The sequence below is a fragment of the Rattus norvegicus genome, chromosome 1, assembly GCF_021556685.1.
Source record: "Rattus norvegicus strain SHRSP/BbbUtx chromosome 1, alternate assembly SHRSP_T2T, whole genome shotgun sequence".
In the NCBI taxonomy this organism is placed as follows: domain Eukaryota; kingdom Metazoa; phylum Chordata; class Mammalia; order Rodentia; family Muridae; genus Rattus; species Rattus norvegicus.
The window spans coordinates 155,811,543-155,822,969 of NC_141534.1; the positions used below are offsets into that span (position 1 = coordinate 155,811,543).

Consider the following 11,427-nt stretch of genomic DNA (forward strand, 5'->3'; position numbering starts at 1 on the left):
GCAAGGGCTAGTCTTGTAATCTACATTTCACAATCTGTCCCAGATATAAACAAAAAAGTGATAACCGAGTAATTGAGTGTTATTCATCGGTCACTATGCTAGATGATCTACACTGCAGGCATTACCTCATGGACTGAGAAACACTTTGTGTCAGGAAGAGAACATGGACTTCACTCAGAAACTGACCTACTGTGCGGCCAGTTGGAGGCTCCTATTAGGTTGACCAATCAAGTAACAAGTAAATGATTTAGGAAATCACCTGCTGAGAGTTCCACTGGCCAAATGGGAGGCAGAGAGAAGGTGGACCCAACACAAAGTCCTTTCTTTGTGGGTGAAAAGAGGAGAAGCGGGATTGGAACACGAGTGGAAACATATGCTGATCCCCAGAGCTCTACACTGAGCAAGAATGGGAACAAGAAGAGTGCAGGATGCAGGGGAAGGGTGTCCCAGGTCTGGGAAGGGGCGTCCCTGTGGTTTGTGCGCCTTCCTCGCTTCGGGTGCACAGGTCAAGCCTCTTCCCTCCCGCGCTCTCACCCTCCCAACCTTATTTAGAAACCGTGTCCCCGAGACAGGAAGGGCGGCGGGCCGAGAAGCACGGAGCGTCCCGGCCTCATTTCCTTTCGAATCCCCCTGTGGAATTTCATTTCGTACGGTGAGGAAATCGGAGCGCGAGCCCATCGGCTGCTCTGTTGCTCCAGAGCGCCTCCCCCACCGGGGCTGGAGACCGGCTGCTCCCGGGCGCAGGTCGCGCCGAGCGCTGGGCGGGGTTGGGGGGTGGGCGGGCGCCAGCCCCGCTGGCTAGGGGTGAAAATTTCTGCGAACTCGCGCTGTACCAGGCACCAGCTCTAAGCCTTTCAGGCTTTATCGCTAATCCTCCCAAGTCACTTTACGGATGAGGAACCTGACGCCGAGAGGCTGGGCAATTTGCTCAAGGTCACACAGCGAGGATTTAAAGCCACAATCTGTGTACACCCCAAATACCGTGTTCTTTGTGTTCATTATTTTGCTTGATACAGAGGTGGCCATTGGGCCAGAGGTGACAGCTGTAAAGGGAAGGACGTGAAAGGGGCATAGATGTGGGAACACGTCTCACCTGGAAGAGGAGAGCAGGTTGGCTGGGCAGGAGCCACGGGGCTCCATCGACGCCTGGCCACGGTGTGCAATGGATCCGGGTGGGAGGACGCCGAGCGCCGGGAAGCCAAGCGGGGCGGGGCAGCTCTGGAGCGAGCAAGGGAGAGAGGATCAAGCCGCGGGCGGGGGCCTGACCCTTACAGCGGGAGATGGGGCCACACCCCTTCCCGCCCCCTCTGCCCAGGGGGGTCTTTCATTGGACACTCGCGTTGTCCGTCCCGCCCCGCCCCCTCCCTGCGAACCTCCAGCGCCGCAGAGCGCTGGGGCGGTGAGAAGAGCGCGGCGTAGAGTGCAGGCGGGCTTCGCCGAAAAGCCGGACTCGGCCGGCGCCGGGTTCTGGGATCGCCGCCTGCAGCCATGACCCTAGCAGTCCATCCCTCGGCCCCGGCTCCGGACGTCTGATATCCCGCACAGTCTCCTACAGCTGCTGGAGAAGCGGCCGCTGCCCCCTCGTCGCCCTTGGCGCCCTACCGCATTCCCTATCCGGAGCTGGGAGCTGCGCGGCCACCGGCGCCCCTGTGCAAACTGGGGGTGTCTGCTAGAGCAGCCTCCGCCGCTGCTGCCCGCGGCTCTGGCCATGGCTTGGCAGGGCACAGGGCCAAGCGTCCGGGGGATGCCTGGAGGCGTCAGGCTCAGGCTGGGGCTGCTGCTGCTGCAGTTGCTCCTGCTCCAGCGGCCCGCCCTGGGGTTCGGGGACGAGGAGGAGCGGCGTTGCGACCCCATCCGCATCGCCATGTGCCAGAACCTCGGCTACAACGTGACCAAGATGCCCAACTTAGTGGGACACGAGCTGCAGACAGACGCGGAGCTGCAGCTGACAACTTTCACGCCGCTCATCCAGTACGGCTGCTCCAGCCAGCTGCAGGTGGGCGCCCCTACCCCCATCCCTGGAGGACTCGGTAGACAGGGACTCCCGAACTCCTTCCTCGGAATCCCTGACAGATCGAGCCCTCTGCTCCCTTTCTAACTTGAGGGTACAACTCCTGGAAAAGTGATCTCCAACCCGCACCCCACCCCCCACTTTTCTGTCCCTCTTGGAGACTGAAAGCCAAAACGTTGTGTAAGTCATCTGGCCCGCGAAAGAACCTATTCTTACACCCCGCCCTTCCGTTTTTTCTCCCCTGCCCATGTCTGGCCAAGCCCCTAACCCCAGTGGAGTTGAGGGTTATCTTTGCCAAGGATTCCGGCAGCCGGCAGCCGCTGCTTGGTGGACGAGTCCTGGCAGGGCAGCTGGTTGCACCTAAAACTTGGAAGGCGTGATAAGGAGACAGAACTTCGTCCTTCCAGGTCGCTCATCGACCTTCTTTCTGCTTGTAATTTTTGGGTGTAGGTTACCAAATAAACCATATCTGCCTGTTTTCTGCAGAATGCCCCACCATCGTCCTGCACTTTTAGAGGTCATACAGGAAAGAGTGGTTAGGTTGGCTTGAGTTCTTTCTAGTCCTTAGCGTTGGAGGCATGTTTAGTGTTTGGAGAGACTGAAAAAACTCCAGGAAGGTAGTTTGCATGTTTGAAGAACTTTTTCTCCTCCCTCCCCTTTCCTTTTCTTGGCAGTCATTAAGATGTTAAAACTTAGGTAATGTGTAATGATATAGAAATTCTTCCTACAATAATAAGTGAAAATTAATTTGCATATACAGCATATATGTTATAATTTCTCTTATGCAACCAACTCAACGGGAAATGGATTGGAATGAAGTTTTAAAAACATACACTAGTCATGTTTTTGGTTGGTGAGACTGAGTGGCTTTATTAAAAAAACAAAAATGGAGGTTAGAGTTCTCCAGCTTGAAACCTCAAGAAATCTATAGTTCTGGCTGTATTGAGATAAGAAACAGACATACAGTTTATTTACGGGCTCAGGTTTTTACATAGGTCATTGTAAAAGCAGAATTGTGGTTTGGGGAAGATGGTTGGGATTAGACCTATTGCTGGTGAAATATCCCTGTGGAAGTTTCAGAACTTCCAAACTAGGTTAGACAAGCTTAAGAAATGATCCTCTCACTCTCATTTTGGAAACAGCACATAGTTGACATCAGTGGCAATTTTGTTGGAGAAACAGCTTTTGCAGGGATATATATTTTTAATTACATGTATCCTGGGGAGGCAGCCAAGCTGTTTTGAAAGACAAGAACTGGATCCCTTTACATGCTGGAAAATAGTTACTTGTAACTCTAGACTTCATAGACAACATCTGTAAGGAGCCAAGGAGACTGTTTATCAATGCTGGAGGAATTGAGGACAGCAACTGGACTCTCCCCTGCTGCTATTGCAATTTCAGGGACTTAACATTTACATCTTCCTATTGTGTTTCATTATTAATCATTGAAGAATTGCTAGCCAAACAAATCCCTGGAGACCAAAGACCCCCTTGCCCCCCAACCCATATTTCCTCCTTGGGTCCAAGAGTCTCAAATGAGTTCATTTTTCTGTTTAAATTTGGAATTGACTTTTTACAATTAAAATGTACATTAGGGGAAAAGAGAATGATAGCAGGATCTATATTTTAAGGGGACAGAGAAATGAGGATAGAAGTCAAGCACCTAAGTGACCAGGTCACTTTATTAGACTCTTTAGGTCTCTCAAATGGTAGCTAGAAGGAGAGAAATATTGGAAATCGCTTTTTAAAAGTTTATTTTCCTAAGGGTTGTGTGAAAAAAGATTATGTAATTCTTCAGACACATTTTGGCTATTTCCTTGTGTACGCTCCTGTGCAAAGAAGCAGTAGAGCCCAGCTAAGGAAAACTGTGTAAAAGTGATAGACGTTTAGGCAACAGCATTTGAGGTCAGAGTAAACAGGCATATTCCCAGTAGACTGGCTTAAAAGTAGATACGTACACTGCCTGGAAGCATTCACTCAGCTCTGTGCTCCTGGTCAAATCCCATTCATTTTTTTCTTTGTTCCTGTCATTACTTTTCCAGTTCTTCCTTTGTTCGGTTTATGTGCCAATGTGCACAGAGAAGATCAACATCCCCATCGGCCCGTGCGGTGGCATGTGTCTTTCAGTCAAGAGACGATGTGAACCAGTCCTGAAAGAATTTGGGTTTGCCTGGCCGGACAGCCTGAACTGCAGCAAGTTCCCACCCCAGAACGACCACAACCACATGTGCATGGAAGGACCAGGTGACGAAGAGGTACCCTTGCCCCACAAAACTCCCATCCAGCCGGGGGAAGAGTGCCACTCCGTGGGAACCAATTCCGATCAGTACATCTGGGTGAAAAGGAGCCTGAACTGTGTTCTCAAGTGTGGCTACGATGCTGGCTTGTACAGCCGCTCAGCTAAGGAGTTCACGGATATTTGGATGGCCGTGTGGGCCAGCCTCTGCTTCATCTCTACCACCTTCACTGTGCTGACCTTCCTGATTGATTCGTCCAGGTTTTCTTACCCTGAGCGCCCCATCATATTCCTCAGTATGTGCTATAATATTTATAGCATTGCTTATATTGTTCGGCTTACTGTAGGCCGGGAAAGGATATCCTGTGATTTTGAAGAGGCGGCAGAACCCGTTCTCATCCAAGAGGGACTTAAGAACACAGGATGTGCAATAATTTTCTTGCTGATGTACTTTTTTGGAATGGCCAGCTCCATTTGGTGGGTTATTCTGACACTCACTTGGTTTTTGGCAGCCGGACTCAAGTGGGGTCACGAAGCCATTGAAATGCACAGTTCTTATTTCCACATCGCAGCCTGGGCTATCCCTGCCGTGAAAACCATTGTCATCTTGATTATGAGACTAGTGGATGCCGATGAGCTGACTGGCCTGTGCTATGTCGGGAACCAAAGCCTAGATGCCCTCACCGGCTTTGTGGTGGCACCTCTCTTTACCTATTTGGTGATTGGAACTCTATTCATTGCTGCAGGCTTGGTGGCCCTCTTCAAAATTCGGTCAAATCTTCAAAAAGATGGGACCAAGACAGACAAGTTGGAAAGGCTAATGGTCAAGATCGGGGTCTTCTCGGTCCTGTACACGGTTCCTGCGACCTGTGTGATTGCCTGTTATTTCTATGAAATCTCAAACTGGGCACTCTTTCGGTATTCTGCAGATGACTCAAACATGGCAGTTGAAATGTTGAAAATTTTTATGTCTTTGCTCGTGGGCATCACTTCAGGCATGTGGATTTGGTCTGCCAAAACTCTTCACACGTGGCAAAAATGTTCTAACCGATTGGTGAATTCTGGGAAGGTAAAGAGAGAGAAGAGGGGGAATGGTTGGGTGAAGCCAGGGAAAGGCAACGAAACTGTGGTGTAGGACTAGCTAGCTTCCACTTTCCTCATTTTGAAGGAAAGGATGCAGTGAATCTCAGTTTGAACAAACTAGAAACACTTCAGCACACACACACACACACACACACACACACACACACACACACACGTCAGCCCACCACCCCTCACCCAACTCAGCGTCAGAACACTAATGATTTTGATGTAGACTTTGGAATGGTCCAAAATGGAAAAGCCAGTTCGAGGCTTTCAAAGCTGTGAAAACTCAAAACGTCAATCACTTTAGCAGGTCACACAGCTTGGAGTCTGAGGAGGTCTCCCTGAGATTCCTAAGTCCAAGACTGATGGCGTCTGCTCCTACTGGGTGGGACTTCAGCTGTGAGTTAATAGCGTGCAAGGAGAAAGATTAATTTTTAAAACTCTTTTAAATTTTAAATAGTAACTAGGTCTTGCAGATAGCAAAGTGATCTATAAACACTGGAAATGCTGGGTTGGGAGACGTGGTGCAGAGTTTTATAGTTTGGCTGGCCTAACATAAACATCTTCTGGCCTCCACTGTCTGCTGTTTAGAACTCTGGAGCGCACTCCCAAGAGGTGGTGTCAAAATCCTTCAGTGCCTTTGTCGTAAAACAGAATTGTTTGAGCAAACAAAAGTACTGTACTAACACACATAAGGTATCCAATGGATTTCTCTCTGTTCTTAAATTTCAACGTCCCTAATTCTAGGCAGCCCCTGTTTTCTTCACTTTACACTAATGACTCAAAAAAAAGTTATTTTTATAGGAATTTTTTTGCACTGCAGCATGCCTAATGAGAGGAAAAGGAAAGGTGATTCATTTTCTGACAATCACTTAATTCAGAGGAAAATGAGATTTACTAAGTTGACTTACCTTACCGACCCCAGAGACCTATTGCATTTAGCTACGTTAGCAATTGGGACTTAAAATATTTTAGTTTGTGTGATTGCATCTAGGCAGACGCCAGTCTGGAAGAACTGAAATGTTAAATTTCTTGGCAACTTTGCATTCACACAGATTAACTGTGTAATTTGTGTGTGTCAATTACAATTAAAAGCACATTCTTGGACCATGACATAGTATACTCAATTGACTTTAAAACTGTGGTCAACTTGCATTCTTAGTGTGATAGTGCCTTTCCCCCCCTGTAGCATAAGAATGTTATCAGAGTTTGGTCTGCTTGCCACAATGGAGACTTATTCAACTTTGCAAAGGCAACTAAGGACAGCAGATCCAAATACTTGGTGCATAATTGTTCCTTAGTAATGGGCAAAGGCTCCTTATAAGATTTCATTGGAGGCAGTGTGGCCTGGAGTATTTATATGATGCCTAATGAACCTCCAGAATGCCAGCCAGAAGCTGGATTGGTTAGCAGGGGATACGGTGTAGACCGAGTGAAATGAGCTGCAAAGTCTAACAGCGCAAGTCTTAATTGCCTTTTCTGGGGTATCCAAAGCCTTTAAAATTTATGCTTTAAGTCCCTCACAAGGGGGTACCCGCTAGCAACCTATCAAAAGCTGAAGTTCCTTTAAAATCATGACTGGCCTTTTGCTTAACCTGCCTTAGGCCTTTTAATCACCAGATCTCTGGGACAAAACATTGTACATGCCACAGGTTGCTCTCCTTGTGTTTCACACTCGCCTGCTTCAGCAACTGCAGTTGTTCATTGAGTGGAGTTTATAGTAAGAGAGCTCTTAATGTTTTGTCCAGTCACACTTTGTAGAGAAACATGTCAGCGACTCCAAATCCCAAATAGGTGTGCAGATTCATTCTCTCTCTCTCTCTCTCTCTCTCTCTCTCTCTCTCTCTCTCTCTCTCTCTCTCTCTCTCTCCCCCTTCCCTCCCTCCCTCCCTCCCTCCCTCCCTCCCTCCCTCCCTTCCTCCCTCTCGGTTTGAGCTTTGTCTCTGACTGTATATTTTACTTTCTCCCCATACCCTTTGGTTTTGCAAGTTCTGTAGATGTCTGTTACCAAGATGCATATAAGACCCATAGTTGTGTTTGAAAAGGAGAGTCGTGGGGCTTGTGAGATAGAGATCTCGGTGAACCTGGATGGCCCCTGGTCATTTTCAGTCTGAGTACCTAAACTGGACTGGGGCATAAGGCTCCAGGAGCATGAGAACTGATCCACGGAAGGGCCAGTTTAACTCCTGAATGTGCTGCTTCTGAGAGGCGAAATGGACACGCCCCGTGCTGCTTGCAGACAGTTCCCATAGCTGTCCAGGGCCCTGGAGTGTGCACCCAAGGGCAGATTCTGCCCTTACTCACGCTCTGCTTCGGTGTCTTGGGAGTTGTGCAGTGACTCTGGCACAGGAAAGGGATGAAGAGCAAGGCAGTAGCTGACTAGCCAGGCTGTACAGGCTTCCTAAAGCAATTCTCTTTGTAATGCTTCAGTGATTGTAGGGCCAGGACTGCAGCCTCCAAAGAGCAAGCTGTAGGTGCTGGGCTTGTTTCAACAATAACCATGGCAACAGCAACCCCTTAGGTGAAACCAGCCACCTGCGTTCTGAATTCTAGAGCCAGTGAGTGTACTGACACTTTTTCTATCTTCTCAAGCACTTTGCCCTTTCAGGGGGAAGTTAATGTTTGAGCAAAGGGACCTGGCAGTTCAGACTAGTTTAATAGTCTCAACAACACCACAGAGTTTCCGGCCGTCCCTTTCCTATCTCATGCACACTGGAGAGAAATGGCTCCACTTTCCAGGAAATGAACTCGGTGACTGAGGAGTCCCTTACAATGCCCGACAAGAACCTGTATCACTTCTTCCCATCATTACCACAAATCTCTTTCTAGGTCTCTCTACCTCCCCCATAATTCCTTCTAAATTAATGGCAGAAAGCACCAGCTCTGGTTCATGACAATCTTCATATAAACTCCCTAGGAAAACAGAGTAGGCCCGAAGAACTGGCTCCAGCATCTAACTGTGGCTTTGGGGATAGGAGGGTCAGGGTTTGGGTTGTTCCGTGGGACTTACACAGGCATATTTGAGGACAGCGGCATGCTGAGGAGAAAGTAAGGTTTGTTTTCCTTCCTCTGAGATCTGGAGTACGTATGCACAATTGTAATTTTCAAGGAAAGTCCTCAAGTTTCAGATATTCTACTAAGCACAACTAAGGGCACCACTGTCCAACCTCCTCTTTGATAAACTACTTGATCTTGCTTCATAAAAGCCAGACCATAAAGCACAGGAGCCCTGTGTAGGGTAGAAGTGGCCAGAGCCACCTGGCTGAGCTACTCAGCTGATCATATCTTTCTTCCTTTACGGTGACCCACTTCCTGGTTGCTGAGATGGCTTCGGAGCTGGCACGGTGCCCAGAGGCCTGAAACAAGGGACAGGTGACAGACACTATTTCCTTAGAGTTCCCTTTCTGTCATTCCCTCACGTGTACCCTAACCCTCATGTCCATAAAGCCAGAACCAGAGACCTATCATTACCAGATTCTGACCTGTGGTCACATTTAACTCGTCCAACTGTGTACTCAGCCCTTTGCTCACAGAATTTAGTGTCTTTGGTATTGAGTGCAATGTTGGGCCATGGGACATCGCGATGAAGTTGACATCCTCAGTCCCCAAAGAGCAGGTACACTTGAAAGAGGTCTCACCCATGAGTGGCAGTTAGGAAGGGAAACCAAGAGGGCATGGACTTTGGCAGGAAGTGCTTCATGTGTAAATTCTATCCTGAGACGGAGGGCAGTGGAGAAAGTTGCCATCCCTGCCAGTCATGACGAGCCCCCGGACTTGGGCAGTGCTCTTTGTCTTCTTATTGTATTTGACTTCAGAGTCCCCGTCTGAGTGTGCAGTGTGTCTGTCAAAGGACCCAGGTTATCTTTTTCCCTTCATGCCTAGGACAAAGAACTTGGAACTCCCGAGAGAGCATTTTGCTCCTACAAATGATCAGATACTGAAGTCCCAAGTAATAGATCTTGTTCCACTGGCTCCTGGATCGAGTTCTCTGCTCCTGCCTTTCCCCATGCAGTTTGTGCAGTAATGGCCCAGTGCCAAGAGGAAGTGTATCACGCCCCCACCCCACCCAGACATGCTTGTTCCCCTAAAAATCACGTTTGTGTCATCATCATCATCATCATCATCATCATCATCATCATCATCACCATCACCATCACCATCACCATCAGTCTTTGTCTTTCATTTGCCTTATTTTCCTTCTAAGCAGCGCTCAATTCCTAGTAGTCTCCCGAGCAGTTGGTAAAGAGTCTCGAATGAGCCACTTCCTCAAAGCACTCGTGCCTGCCAGAGCTCCCGGAATGTTCCGCTAGTGACTAGTGTCATCCCGGAAAGCTGAAACAGGGTGACAACAACTCTGCCCCCACGAAGCTCAGGTTCGTCTCCCCTCCCAGGTTGTGCACATTTCAAAGTCCTGAGAGTTTAGCAGGCTGAGGCCTTGACTTTACTGTGGCTGTGGGGAGCGGTAAGTTGGTTTCTAGAATTTCCATAGTGCTACATCCAGACACTTCTGAGTTTCTTCTACCTCACAGGGACGGTGTGAGGCTATAGAAGGCCTCGGGGTGAGGCCCCTTGGCTCTTCATAAGAAGGATGAACTAAAATAATAATCCCAGTCTGCAAGCCGATAAAATACAGTTAGAAGTCTTTTGTGCAGCAGTTTACCCAGTTGCTCTCTGCCTTTTACGTGGATCCTCATGCCTTTCAGTAACTGCAGAACCCTGGAGGCAACCTGGGGCCATTCGGATGCTTAGTGTAGAGGTACCTGGCAAACCCCTGCTATCCATGCCCTGAACAAATTGCTGAATTTCCAAGGAAATATATCCCCCTTTTTAAGGATGTACAAAAGTGTGTCTACATTGATGTCTGTACTGTAAATTTCTAATTTATCACTGTATTAAAAAACTTGCTATTTAATTTTTGTATTAAAGGAAAATAAAGTTTTGTTTATTGACAGGTGTGTGCTGTGTTGTGTTTCTGAAGGTATGTGACAGTCCTTGGGAAGCATACATGCCCAGACCTGAGAAAGGGAAGGATTGGTTTGTTTGGCAAATGGAGAGAGGCTCTTTGACTCATGCTATTTTTTCCTTGTGGGATTTCTCCTGGGTCATCAAATCCCCACAATCTAAGGTCAATGAAAGCAAGTAGATCACATGATGCTTTGGACATAACCATAGTTCTCAAGCTGTTATCCCAATGATACCTTCCCACTCTTGGTATTTCCAAGAGTGGTCATCTTTCAGTTTGAGGTTTAAAATCAGATTTCTTACTGCTACTGGAACTCCAAATCTCTTACACAGTGGATCTATTTTTTGTATATCTCATTCTTCCGGTGGTGATGGTGGGGGCTGTCATTTTGGGCTAACTTTGTAAGTTGCCTGGTCTCTGTCCCTATATCGAGAGAAATCTCTGGACTATGCAGCTATGTGAGCATTGGAGGTATGGTGTGCTCAGTAGTACAATGCTTGCCCAGCGCATGTGAGGCTCTGGGCTTGACACCCAACAGTGCAAAACAAAACAAAGTCAGCAGGACACTGTCATCATACCTAGTAATATGGACCACACAGAAAACAGGACAGCTGCTGATGTCTCCATTGAGATTATCCCTCTTGCTTTGCTTAAAGTTCTTGCCACCTTTTAGCTGCATTTGAATGCCACCCTTCTTGGGGGTGAGTAAAAAATTCTGCAGAGGTATTTGTAATATTACTCTCCTTATCTGCAGATTTCTGGTATAACTTTATCTCAAACCCAAATGAAGGGAGGCGTGTAATTTAAATTCTCTTCCCTGTAAGTCAGGCTGTGTTTCTCATTCCATTACCCACTTATTAAGTAGTTACGAAGTTAAAGGAAAGTCAACACAATCTGGAACGAGTTCATACTAATCCTTGCACTTGTAGAAACACTTTCCAATAGAAAATACTGTACGTGGCTTTGTTTTATTCTTGGGGTGTTTCTGAAGTAAGTAGGGCAAGTGTTGCTTGCAGAGAGAGAAACCAAGACTTTCAGAGGGTAAGAGTAACTCAGTGGGGCAGACAGATGGCCAGAGGATCTCATGTCTGGGACTTGGGATTTTGTTTTTCTTCTACATGGGATTTTGTC

At 47.8% G+C, this 11,427-nt stretch overlaps 2 protein-coding genes across 2 annotated transcripts in view; one reads left to right on the forward strand and one right to left on the reverse strand.

Annotated features, from left to right (window-relative positions):
- The window catches only part of Tmem135 (transmembrane protein 135), a 280,538-nt gene extending 279,294 nt beyond the window's left edge, over nt 1-1,244 (reverse strand). The window contains exon 1 of the mRNA XM_087656459.1: nt 1,094-1,244. The gene's annotated coding sequence lies outside the window, so the exon portion shown is untranslated. The remainder of the gene's footprint in view (nt 1-1,093) is intronic.
- A 157-nt stretch (nt 1,245-1,401) lies between these two features.
- Fzd4 (frizzled class receptor 4) lies at nt 1,402-10,282 on the forward strand. The gene is given in 2 exon segments (NM_022623.4): nt 1,402-1,996; nt 4,054-10,282. Coding segments are annotated over 2 exon segments (1,617 nt in total). The 5' UTR covers nt 1,402-1,708; the 3' UTR covers nt 5,383-10,282.
- Nucleotides 10,283-11,427: the final 1,145 nt, after the last annotated feature.